Raw genomic sequence first — 13,748 nt, 5'->3', positions numbered from 1 at the left:
AATCAGAGGCAAGTAAGGAAAGACAGAAGTGGTAGTAATGAAAGGAAAAAAGTAGCAGAAAAAAAGTAATATATTACAATGAAGGCATATAACAAGGTTATAAGTACAAGGTTAAAACTTCGGGTAATAAAAGCTTTTTCTTGCCCTTTCTCTTCTGTTTTTTTTCTAAGACTGATATATTCAGAGAGGGGGACCCCACTGCTGGGCAAGGAAAGGGGACTTTCAATAGCAAAACAGAAATGGAAACTTTCCCCTTTCCACAATGTACTTGTCCCTGTGTTCCCACACGAAGGTGTCTGCTTCCCAGTGTGACAGCAGATCTCCTGCCTGTTCTTTTTGAAAACCTGATCATCTCAGACTCAGTACATTCTCTCATCTTGGGAAAGACCAGAAATGATGGGGAAGAGGGCTAGGAAAACATTATCTAGTACATGTTTTTTTTCTTAGAAATACAAGGGAAGAATCGATATTGGTTGTTCCTCTTTGCTCCCTGGGTAGATCTAGGAAACAGGACACAGGCTGCTACTACCCCAATATGCTTCCTGCATTAAAAAAGGATCGCAAACATAGATAAAAAAATTCTCAGCCTCCTTATTCTGTTGTCAAACAAGTACTGATGCTAAAGATATTAATTTATTATCTTCACAATTTACAGCAAGTAGAAGGGTGAAAAGAATTGTATTTTTTCCTTCTGGGCTCCACGCTATGCTCTTTGCGGGTATGTCGATATACTGCACATGAAGATCCCTCATATCAATCCTCAAACAAGCAAATTTCCATACCAAAAGTGGTTTAGCTACCCTACCAGGTCTTTCTCCTAGCTTAATTTACTCTACTTAATTCAAGTAAAAAACCAGCCAAACTGATTTTGGTACCAGCATGGGTGCTAAATATGGTCATCTCTGCATTGCATACAGCAGTCCCAGCACTTCATCTTCAAACTGGTGACTTACAATCCCATCCGCCTACAAGAATATTCACTATCTTACTCTGTTTCTCAGATTAACCTGTCGGTGCTTCCTTGCCAGTTCATATCTGTATTCCTTCACTGCAGAACTCTTCCGTGCATAGTTGCAAATCGCCTGCAAAAAACTTCTGATCTCTCCTCTTCTGCTTCCTGCTCTTAATACATGTGCTGCAGGGACTTAGCCCCTCTGCTATTAGTTGCATCTCAGCTAACTTATGCAAGGCTGGAAATCTCTATTTGCAGTTGTGTACAACCCAGCACACAGAAAATGGAATCTGCTGTCATGACAGGAAATAGTATTTTGCTGTTTAACTTCTGCTTTCTGCTGGAAATGGGCCCCAGTAATCCTGAAAGTCAGTTCCGTGGGTGACCCTGTAGCTGTGGCACCGAAACAGAATTTGGGATTGAGCTAAGTCCCCAGTTCAGTCACAGAGCTCACGTGTAACCTGCTGTGGATGGGGCAACCTTCTGAGGCCTCTGCACCCTTCTGTGCAACACGGGGAGAAGGTTTCCTGCTCAGTCTCCTGGACACTGTGCCTGGAGCGGAGTTGCCCAAGCCTCAGCTCAGCAGAGCCCTGAAGAGCGTCTTCAGTGCCCCGTGCATATCTGAACTGAAACAGGGCTTGGCCTGTAACAAAGCAGACTGCAGACCTGAGCAGAATAACCTCTTTGTTCTTACTGGAGACGACAATGTATTTTTAACATCAGCTTTGGTGAAATCTGGTGTAATTGATGTCGCAGCTTTGTTCTATTTACGTGTTTTTTCTGTTGCAGTGTTTGAGGGGAGGTTATGCAGTACTTCCTCTACTAGTGCTAATAAAATCGTTTACTTTTACAGAGCTACAGGCAGCCAGCAGCTTTTATTGTCACACAACATCCTTTACCAAACACTGTGAAAGATTTCTGGAGATTAGTGTATGACTACGGCTGTACTTCTCTTGTGATGTTAAATGAAGTCGACTTAGCACAGGTTAGTTTGGGCCTCGAGTTTTCCACATACCGTCGCATGCTTTAATCACTCTGGATCCACTACATGATGAAAACGTAGAGCAGTGCAGTGACTTTACAGTTATGCTCTGCTTTACAGCAACTAATTAACACTAGTTGCTCAGTAAAGGTTAGGTGAGTTGTCTGCAGTAAAATAAGGCAATGCTCAAGTTGTAACTTGCCATTTAATTATGCCCATTTTGCTCCGGCGCAGGGCTGCCCGCAATACTGGCCCGAGGAAGGGATACTGCGGTACGGTCCCATCCAAGTGGAATGCATGTCATGTTCAATGGACTGCGACGTCATAAACCGAATTTTCAGGATATGCAATCTAACAAGAGTAAGCATTATCATAACAATACGTAACGTAAAAATATGTCATTTTCAATGCTGTCTAGGTTCTTGTGGTTTTTAATTTTGAATAATAGTAAAATACTAATGTTTTTAAGACATTACCCAGAAAAGAGTCAGCCAAGCATCGTTATCTAATACTAATTTCTAGTACTTTTCTATAGCTGCATGCTAAGCAGAGAGAGCAGTAAGGTGAATGACTGTTGTTCTGTGGCGTTCTCCCTGATGAGTGTAAGATGTATGAGAAGAATTCTGTTTGTTCGGTGTGCAGTGAAAGGAATATCCCTGTAATGAACATGTAGTGACAGGTATTTAATTTGTAGCTCCTGTAAGACATCTTCCGTGGTGAATCAGGAACAGGAGCGCTGAAGCTGGTTATGCAACCAGCACTTTCTCAGCCTAAGATGTGAGAACAACAACATAAAAGGAGGATTGTGGCACCCTGCAAAGCAGGGTGTGAAAAAACTGTGAAAGCTCCGCTGCCTCTGAAGGGTTCTGCACCACTGTGCCGCAACCTACATTTATCATCTTTTTCTCAACTTCAGTAGCAGTGCCAGTCTTGCATTCTTGTCGGCTCTTTCACACCTTGCACCATCTCATCTTTTTGCTGTCCCATAGTGTTTCGCACTATCGCAGCATCTTCTCAAACCCTGTTTGCCACGCAGTGTCTCCTCCTTAGCTCACCTTTATAAATCACTTATTTACGTTGCCTACAGGTAAAGTTACAGATGCTTGTGCCACCGTTATATGTACAGTTAACCAGCAATCCCTATTCTATTTACCATTACTACTTTGTGTCTTTCATCCAATACTGAACTTGCACACCTCCAACTGCTACTTGGAGTATACGTTTAACTTTCACTAATGTTGAAGAATAGCTGTGGGGAAAACTGATTACTGTATATACAAAGACTTTTTTTTTCTTTTATTTTGGTCACATTTTCATTTTTCAAAGTGCAGAGATCAGTTTGCGTGTGGCCAGTATTTTATCCAAACCTTTATTTTGCTTATATTCAGAGCTAAGAAAAACATTTTCAGCTCTTCATACCTTGTTTGGAAACTACAGGAAGCTAAGGTGTAGGCACACTGGCAAATATTACGCCATAGTGCTTTTTTTGTTGTATTTTGAGACTTCCTCTTTTTTTTTGTTCATTTCTTATTTTCACTTTTTCCATTTCTTCTTTTTTACGATGTTTTGATTTTCTGCTCCTGTGCTTCTCTTTGTCTCCCATGCCTTTTCGCCTTTACGTCTTGCTTCTAAATATCTCTCTGCTCTGTTCTTCCTTTTCTAAAATCCACATTCCTACTCCTGTTTGTCTTCTTCAGCTCCAAGAAACTGAACAGACTATTTATTCTTCCAGTTATTGAGGCTTTTCTTGTGAAAGTTTAATTCTATTCAAAGCTCTCCCTGTGTAGCATCTAGCACATGGAAGGCTCAGAGACTGGCAGCAAGGCTCTCATGATTATCATAGTCTGGCAAAAAGGGAAGACTTCAAGGAAAACGGTCATATTTGTGCACCAATATTACTTGTTTGTTTATAATGGGGTCAGTTCATGCATGGGAGCCAAAGGTATGTCTCTTCACTTCTGTAGGTCTAAGAATTTTTAATTGATTATTGATGTTAAGGATAAAAACCCTTGACATGTAGAATCTAGGGAATTTGTCCGTTTAGAAGAAGTCAGGATAAGTTACATTAGTGATTGATAAACTGTGGATTGATAAACTGTGATGTTGTCTTCAATGTAGTTCCCGTTTTTTCCTTTTTTGACATCTTCCTTGAGCTCAAGTGATACGAATTAATGGAGACCCTACCATGCAATCTATATACATGTTTGAATCTGTCCATAATATAAACACTTAGATTTCATGTTAGTTTTATATTTTGGTTTTCTAAACCAAGATATAAAGGTGCCATATTGACCTAAAGCTCTTTGGTTTCCCTCAGCCACAAGAGGGCTATCTGATGGTGCAGCAATTCCAGTATTTGGGATGGGCTTCTCACAGAGATGTACCAGCTTCCAAGAGATCCTTCTTGAAGTTAATTCTCCAGGTTGAAAAATGGCAAGAGGAATGTGAAGAAGGGGAGGGCCGGACCATCATCCATTGCCTGTGAGTAATTGGGAGAAAGTCAAATTACTGCTATTCAAATAAATGCTTATAAATTAGTTCTTTTTTTAAGTTCAAGCAGTATTCCTATGGCTACATTCTTTTGCACATGCCCTTCTTTCTTTTATCAAAAAAAAAAAAAAAAAAACCACTGGTACTGTAGGTTGGCCTTTGGTCAACTTTCGGATTTGTCTGTGTCAGGTCAAAGTACCATGGGAATGAGTATTTTGGATATGATACTATAGTGATACGGTGTATCATCTCCTTCTGTACATAATAGCATGTTTTTCAGGTACAAAATGTGTACAGATCAATTTCTTCTGTACAGTTTCAGTGAGGAAGTCTTTTATTTGGCTGAGTGCCAAATGGTTATTTTTTGTGTCTCTCGTGCATATCGTGTTGCATTTTTTCCGGAAGGCCTACTATATTTTGAGGGTTTTAGACTGAAAGCTATGGATATATGAAATCAGAGAAAAGTTCTATAATACAGTACGTTATCCTAAAACTGTTGTTGGTAAATGACCACTGGCTGCTTATCTGAGCCTGATATTTAAATGGGAGCTGGTTTGGGAGTTTTGAAAAGGCGGTATCTTTTTCTCCCTAAGTGGAGAATGACTAGTCCTTATTTAAATATAAAGTTTAAAACTTAGAAATTGAATTATGCATTTCTCCTTACTTCTAAAAAAAGGCTTCTGCTTAAATGTTCAAAATTAATGTGGCCCCTTTCTGCCCACCCCTCCTCATTATCTGTGGAACCTTCTGGCTAATTTAGACTTAATAATAAGAAGTACCTATCTTAATTTCTTTGAAATGAAGATTAAAATAGTTCAGTAGTGTCACCAAAGGTCAACAAGATACCAAATCAGTGATGCCTTGGCATTACTCTGGCTAGATAATCCTCATACCATAGGATAATTTGAGTGAGTCTCTTTCCAGAACTAAATGGAGAATGTTATACTTGCCATTGAACTTAGTTTTTTATTTCTAATGCCTATGTAAATTAGGCTGTAGCATAACTGGGCGGCATGGTGGGCTGTAAGGGCAGAATTCAAAAGAAGTAATTGAGAGGAAAGTCAGAAACAGCAAAGGTCTCAGACCAAACCCGCTGGAGCTGCAAGGAGATTGCTAAAGCCTGGTCTCCCTGTGGGACTCACAAATCACTCACGCTTACAGACTGAAAGAACAGAAATGTGTTTTGGATTCTCTCTTACGCTGTGGTGACATTTAACCATTCTTTTCCTTGCGTACAGAAACGGCGGTGGCCGGAGCGGGATGTTCTGTGCCATCGGCATTGTGGTTGAGATGGTAAAAAGGCAGAACGTGGTGGATGTTTTCCACGCCGTGAAGACTTTGCGCAACAGTAAGCCCAACATGGTAGAAAGTCCGGTAAGCACCAGCCCATTGGGCTTATTGCAAACAGCTGAGGAGCCAGAGGCTCTCTTGTTGTGTGAGCTGTGTTCTCAGTCCTGTGCCCACAAAACAGAGCAAACCTATGTTGGGCCACAAGAAGAAAGGGACGTGGTTTTTAGGTCTTGCACTCCCCTTGTAGTATAGACTGAGCAGAGGCTGGTCTGATTCTCGGCATGAGTGTAAGGTTGGGAAACGTTACATCCTGTGGTGGAGCTTTCTCCAGTGTACACACAAGTCAGCAGCATGAGAGGCCAGGCTAAGCATTTTACGCTACTTTTCTTGTAGTGATACTGTGCTTTTCACAGAAAACATTCTGAGTTAACAGAATGCACTTTAATCTCCCAAAATAACCTGGTCTATTTGAAGAAAAGTTGCAGTGGGTTGTGCTCACACAAACTATCTTGAAATTTTACGGAGTAAGGCATTTCTTCTTAGTAGGAATAAGCTGTAAAGTCCAGATTAGTAGCTGGAGATGTGAATATTTTGCTTCTTAATAACAACTGCTGCTTTGTAAGCTGTATTGAATAATGATAATGTTTGTTACTTAGATTTGTAGTAGTCAAAATGATACCTCAGAACTTTAAAATCAGACTTGTATCTAGTATGTTGGAAATGAATATATAGAACCATAGAATCATTTAGGTTGGAAAAGACCCTTAAGATCATTGAGTCCAACAGTTAACCTAAATAACAAACAATATAAACAATAAACTAATATAAACAATATGAGCCTGAATTAGCAAAACCACAAGACTAAATATTTGTGTGTATATTGCCAGAACTCAAAATAACCTTCACTCTTCTGGTCAATCTTTATGCATACGGTATGAGTGCATATCCATCTGTGTGATCACTTCAGTCATGAAAACTGAACATTGTGGAAAGTCCTTAGAAATATTCTCCCAAGTGGATTTTTTTCCTTCCTGTAGGTGAATGTGAAAGCAGGTTAGACAGTGTTTGGAGTTTCTGCCATTTGACTGTCACACTGCCAGCAGCCAGTGTCACTTTTCAGCCAGATGGCTGCCTACAGCATAAAAATCAGGGATGCCAGTTGAAATTAAAAATGTTTTGCAGTTTATGTGTGGTGAAAATTGCTTCTGACCTTGTGAACTTGCATATTGAACAAAATGGCTGTAGCTGCTTCTTCCCATATTGCCCTTTTCTCCAGGTGTCACTGTTTGCTTGGTATCAAGTAGCTTTTGTGGTATGATTTGCTTAATTATTGTTCATCACTTCCATGCCTTGCCACCACATAAATTAAGAAGATGGTTAAAATGTTAACAGGTAGAGCATCCTGTAGCAGCAGTGACATTGGGCTAGGTAGTGCTGGTTTTGCTGCAAATACTTTGCAGTCTGGTGTGCCATAGACGTCTGAGACACAACATACTGAATTGCTGCCTGGATTTCAGTTTACTGCTGTGAAGAAAACAGGTCAGATCACATGGAAAATTACTTGTGTCACTGTAAAGGGAGGCCAAGTTAGATTGTGTGTGTTTCTGATAAATGGTCTGTAAACTTATATTTCGTTTCAAAATAGTCCTGAATTCCATTGTAGCTTTAGTCTGCAGTTACTGAGTTTCTGTAGTTACGTGTTTCTGTTGTGTGGGTTTTTATTCAGAACTCTTGAACAGCAGCAGCTGTTGAGTCGTAGTTAGAAAACAAACCAGGAAAACCAATATATAACACTGTCATGTGCCCTACGTTCAGCAACATGATCAGATAACAAAAATGAGCAGCGCAATAAAGCCTTTAAGATATCCCCACCACTTCCTGCTAATGGATCACGCTGGCTTCCTTTGCAAACAAAAATAAATCACAAAATGAGATTTTTTTTGTTAGGTCGCAAGGACAATAGAGATTGAATTAATTTCCTTGGTTTTTCTTCTCCTTCTTGCCCTCTCCCCTCTCCTTCCTCCTCCCTCTCCCCCAGTATCAGCTCTGAACAGCAGCCTTGTTGAGGAGAAATACTAACCATGATGAAATTTTGAGCTTTAACTTCTCTTTTAAATGGGCATCTGATCTCTTGGATGTTACATCGACACGACTGTACAAATGGGCTGTAGGCCCAGAGCAGCTTTGTGTCACAGCTCAGTATTCCCTAGCCATTCCCTGGCTGTCCAAGCAGCAGGCACCGGTTAACGGCTCATTATCAGCTAACTTAAATATAAATGGTAAATATAAATGGTATATCAGAGTCGAGATGCTTTCACTGCAAGAATGCTCTGACTGATAGGAGAACTTTTCATGTTTGATAAACCAGTTCAGAAGCTGAAAAAATCAGAGAAGCAAATCACTGCATTTCATGGTCAGGTTTTTTTTCCAGTTCATTGGTTAGAATGAGTTTTTAAATCAGAGCTGGTAATATACTTGTGTAGTAGGGGGGAAAAAAAAAAAAAAGAAAACCCAAGCATGTCAGGCTTGAAGTTAAAATTGTATAGTAGTTAGCAAAGACTATTCTTGTTTGTAGATATTGCTGCTAATACTTTGGAATCTTAACATAACTTCTCTTTTTTTTCCTCTTTCCCATTAAAGGAGCAATATCGCTTCTGCTACGATGTTGCACTGGAGTACTTGGAATCCTCTTAGTCAGAATGGATGTGACAAGGTTCACCAAATACATGAATCTCAATAAGCTGTTTTGACAACAGTTCTTGATCCTGTGAAGAAAGATTTTAGGGGAAGAGGGGGGTGGGAGGGATTTTAAATTTTAAATGCAAAGTATTTTTCTTATGAAGTTGTGTATCTTAATAAAAGAACTCAATCTGTTTCTATGCTTGTATACAGTATCAACATTTAGTGCCACATAAATACTATTTAATGAAAACCAGAGTCAGAAGAGATTTGCGCAAATTAGGACTTTTCAGTGTTTGTATATGCAGCCGTCTCTCAATTACAGTAGAGCGACCATCTGTTGCATGTATCAATATTTCCTATATGGTATTAATTTTTCTTTTTTTTTCTTTTGATACATTGTTAAAGTACAATAACAGTGCAGATTGATAGTAAGGTTCATTCTTTATACGTTTCAAGTGTTGCATATATATATTATATATAGTAAAAAAAACCTGGCTTATTTTGTTTTAATGTGCAATGATGGCTGGATCACATAAAGATCTTTATAAAGAAACTTAAACATAAGCCAAAGACTCAAGTGTAAATATGTCTATATGGAGAAAGCACATGTATTTATTGTTTACTTGCATTCCTTTTTTGATGGCTGAAAAAAAAAGAATCATTTTTCTTGAAGAAAGCTTTTTTTGCCGAAATCAAGTGTAAACAATTTTTGTAGTTTATTTTTTGTATGTTTTAGTGTAAGTAGAAGACATACTTTTTATGCATAGACCAAGAAACATTGGTATAGTGGTTTTGTTGTGTACATGCTTGTGATTCAAATCCTTGTAAACAACTCAGTTATAGAAGGTCTTTAACTACAGGACCAAAATCAAAACATTTTCCTGAAACTGTATAGTTTTTCACAGTTGCGTTAGTTAAGTACTGATCAAAAAACTGTGTAGGGAAGGGCACACATCAAAATGGCCTTGCCTATGACTTGCACAATATTGGAAGAAATTTTTAAGCGCCGTTAAAATTGTAAGGGAACCAATTGTTTAAAAAATATTGAAGCACAGGTCAACAGGAGAACTGCCAGACAAATAGATGGCTTTGCATATGGCCTTGAGGGTAAAAAAGTATTTGTTTAGCAAATTGTAAAATTAAGCAATGTTTATTTTGATGTTTACGAACATGTAAGCTTTGCTTCCAAGAAAGCAAAATTTGAATAAACCAATGCCAGATTCTGATTATAGTTGTGGTGTATAAAATATTACTGTGCTTTCGCTTAGCTTGTATCCATTTGTTCTCAAGGTTTCCTATATTTTACCAGCTAAAATCATTCTAGTCTCTTGTTGGTCTTTTTTAGAACTGACAGTAAAATGATAAGGTGCTTTTAAATATTCTGTAAAGTAAGAGTGAATTAAACTTTTATTTAAACATTATTTTACATTATTTCCTATTTTGATACCCTCTCACTTACTGTCCTTGTTAAGGAGTCATTCTTATCCGGAAGACCAATATATTTGGATAAGGAAAATTATATTATTTTTCATCTCAGTGTTTCAGGGAGTATTTGAGAAGACTCCATGTCATCTGTATGCCCTGAGTTTCTTCCTTTACTTCAGACACATAAAATTACCCATCCAACACTACAAATGGCGGAGAAATGTTTAGAGAAATCACTTCTCAGATTTTTTTCAGTGCCCCCATCTGTATTGCATAGCTCCACCTCTTCCAGATCTAAAAAAACGTCTTTTGTCACCCATTGTTAGTTCCTACCTATGAACAGCAAGGTAAACAAATCAGGTTTGAAAACGTTCACTGGGTCTGGGTTCTTAATACTCAAAATTGCTCTTTTTTCCTTTTGCCACATTGGAAAGGGGATTATAAGCTGCATGCAATAGAATTGCAGCATTCCCAGCTTTCTCTGTGAGGCCATGGCATTCAGCTAACTTTGGCCGTCGAAGTGCCGGATGTATCATCTCAAGCTAGCTGTCTGGTCACCACATTTTGTGGAGACAATGCTGCATCTCCACAGACTGATTCACTCTGCCTGTTAGACATGTGTCTGGGATTAAATGAATTGGACTCTGGAAGAACCTTCCTCTGTTGTCCATAAGGGGTGTTGAGAAGATTAGATTAATCTAGAAGTCTAGATTAATTTTTTTGACAGATGAGATGAGTAGCTCTTCGGGTTGTGGAATGCAAAAGCCAAGTTCTGTACTGACGAGTGATTTTTGAGTGGTTTGTGTTTTTTTCTCTCCTGACCAAAAATATAGCATTGCCATTAGGCTGAATGAATAGTTATTTTCAGGGAGAGCTGCTGCGTTGGGGACAGTGGAGTCCATCCCCACCAGTACTTCATAACCCTTGGTAAGATCTTTGTGTTCGGTTTCCCCTGTGTGTTAGGCATGACTGGCGCGAAGGCCAGTATGAATCCTGGCATTGCAGCACGCTCTGCCTGCACAGGAGTCCTCCGTGGGAGCATCCCCCTCCACTAGAAGGTGTGATAGCTGCCAGCGGTTATTCCGCAAATGGGAACTCTGCCTATGTTGTTCAGGTACTCTGAGAGTCATGTAATCTCTGTAACTGTAGCTGGCTGTGGTGACCTAATGAGCTTTTGCAAGAGCTCATGATTGAAAAACTTGTGGGAAGTTCTTCCTTGCAAGGCCAGGCGAAAGTATGCAGAGGGAATATGGTGTGAGAGAAGCAGCTCAGAAATATCCTTCTCCCGTAATGGTATATCTTGGGGGTCTCTTAGGCAAAAGACAATATTAGAATCAGCTTTTCAGTATAAAATCAGGAAGAGACAGTTTGCTTTCATTGTGGCAGCTCTGTCCCCCCGGATGGATGCTGCTCCAGTATCCTTTTCTTACACCTGTGCAAGACAGAAGAAAGAGAAGTGGGGGGACTGTGAAAACCTGCCCCAGAGGGAGAACCGGTACTGCTCATAAAGGGAGTGTGCAGTGGAGGGGAGAGAAATATTCCCGACCTTGGGCACTTGAAGGAAATATTTTACTCCCTGAGGCAGTGAAAAGCCACCAGCACCAGTATTGCAATATGTCGGCAGCTCCTGCCCTGGAGAAGTCCGTAGGTTTCAAGACTCCTTCTCAAAATCTTTCTGCTGGCTGCTGCCCTTGCTGAAATATTAGCTTAGACTCCGTTAAGTGACTACAGCCTGCAAGGTACACAGGCTCTGCTTTCCTCACCGGCATGAAATGAAGGCAGGAGCAACACAAGCAGTAAATACGAAGAGAGCAAATGGGCATCAAGTCAGAGTACAAAGAAGAGGCACAAAGACTTCATCCGTGGAGGGATGTGAGGTGATTCAAATTTGAAATGAATGAATGAAATGAAACTGATGTAATGTCACATAACAAAAGGAACTAAAGGAGTGTACAAGTTCCCAGAAACATGATCGCTCTGTGTGAGAAGGTATTCTTTGCTCTAAAACTGTGAAGTGATGATTCCAGTGTCCTAATCTCCATAGCTGCTAGGGGAAGGATTTCTGAGTGTCGCCTTGAGGGCTCTGGTTCATTTTCTATAGAACAGTAACCAGAAGTAACTTAGGGATGTGTCCAAACTATCTGAATTTTCCCTAAATAACCAGATCTTAGGATCCAACACTGAAGGACCATATCAAGTACATCGAGCACCTTAAATCCTTGGAAGTGTCTAAAGCAGCGTCACGGAGATTGAAGTTTGCTGAAACACGAGCTACTAAACCTCAGCACCCCAGGTGGAGAGAGGCTTTTTTTTTTTTCTTCATTAGCATCTGCCTTCCCTGTTCATAGTGACCCAGCTCCAGCAAGCGGGTGTGTAGAGACTCAGTTTTTGAACTTTCATCCGGGTCCTGAGAGATCAGACCCCAGCTGGTTGATGAGATCCTAGAATTTACAGTTCCTGCTTCCTGGGTAAATGCTGCCATCAAGAAACAACAGCTTTGAAATAGGCTTTGCCTTCCTGGATAATGGTCACAGGCATAAGTTTGAAGCTTGAAGATTAGTATTCTCAGTATATGCAAGCAGTTACTGGGATTTATTTCATTCAGGAAGTCACTCTTATAGATAATAGAATGATGTAGTTTATGGTGTGTCCTTGCCTTGCCCAAGGTACTACCTTAAGAAACACAGCATTTAGAGAAACAAGAAAGCAAATGCTATTGCAGGAGTGTGCTATTTCAAATGGGTTAACAATTTCCAAAATCGAAGGTCTAAGAAAGCAAACTGGGCAAGCAATGGTAGGCAAGTGCTATGTCATTGAGCCTCCAACGTGAATTGAAATGTTAAAGGACAAGGAAGGGGCAGCCTGATTAAAAATGGTGCAGAATCATTGCGTGGCCAGGCCACCTGGACTGACAAATGACTGTATAAAGGGCCTCTGTTAAGCTTCATTCTGCTGCCGTGTCAGAAGAAACCCTGAGATCTTGAAATAAATGTAAAAGCTGCTTTTATAATGCCCTGCTCTGTACTGAAAAGTAACTCATTTTCTGCTGTACTTTTCTGTGTCACGTAGAGGTCTGAATCGAGTTAAGTGATCTTAATCTCACAAAAGAACCTTTGTGGTGGTTTAGTGCTAGCACTCTTCCTTTGTTAAACAGTCAAAGGTCTTGTAACCTCTCCAGATCCAGGATAGTCAAGGCTATCTGTGAATATTCACTTATGTCTTTACCTTCAGAGGTTGAATAATCTGCTAATTACAGATTGCATATACTGAGGATGAGACTTTCAGAATATGCAGAGGTTTAGTCCTATAAATTTCCCTTCAACTTTATGCAGCAAAACCCTGTCTTCATTGTTTTTTTAACTAGAAGCTCTGTTTGAACAAAATTTGGGATGCTGACAATACAGAAGAAATGTTTCTAAATTATTTTAAGCTTGCTGGATGCTTTTTCTTTAAGCTTGAGTAAAAGAATTATGTGAGATGGTGGTGGTGGTTGACAGGCATAAATGTTATTTCGGCCCACACTTCTCAGAAATTAATTCTTTCCCTGCTGTTGGGTTTAGACTCCTAATTTATGCAGATTGACATGTATGATGGCAGGCACAATAGGATGCTTACCTAATAATAATGTTTATTAACTGTGTCTTGGCCAACAAAGAACAGATGTTTTTGTGCCTTGTTGAGATACAAAAGCTTGATATCAATAGTCTTTTGTAACCCTTCTAGCTTCCATCTGGATCAGAAAATAGTCCTGACTTCACAAATTATATCAAGATAAATTTGAAATCCCCATATGCTCAGAGATTTTTCACATCCTCACTAAGTAAGTAGAAAAAATGAAGACTATGTTAAAAAAACAGCAGCAAAAAACCCTCTTCTGGACATGGAACCAAAACATAATCTTTCTGCAAGCCTTGGAATACCCTGGAG

The 13,748-nt window shown here is 39.7% G+C and overlaps 1 protein-coding gene across 1 annotated transcript in view; it reads left to right on the top strand.

Annotated features, from left to right (window-relative positions):
• PTPRK (protein tyrosine phosphatase receptor type K) overlaps positions 1–9,622 on the top strand; it is a 424,966-nt gene extending 415,344 nt beyond the window's left edge. The window contains exons 27-31 of the mRNA XM_075145810.1: positions 1,806–1,937; positions 2,169–2,294; positions 4,252–4,415; positions 5,663–5,798; positions 8,355–9,622. Of these exons, the coding sequence (XP_075001911.1) occupies positions 1,806–1,937; positions 2,169–2,294; positions 4,252–4,415; positions 5,663–5,798; positions 8,355–8,408 (612 nt within the window). The 3' untranslated portion in view covers positions 8,409–9,622. The remainder of the gene's footprint in view (positions 1–1,805; positions 1,938–2,168; positions 2,295–4,251; positions 4,416–5,662; positions 5,799–8,354) is intronic.
• Positions 9,623–13,748: the final 4,126 nt, after the last annotated feature.

This window comes from Calonectris borealis, chromosome 3 (assembly GCF_964195595.1).
Source record: "Calonectris borealis chromosome 3, bCalBor7.hap1.2, whole genome shotgun sequence".
Lineage (NCBI taxonomy): Eukaryota > Metazoa > Chordata > Aves > Procellariiformes > Procellariidae > Calonectris > Calonectris borealis.
Note: the sequence above shows the minus strand (reverse complement) of the source record. Positions and strands in the feature narration are given on the sequence as shown.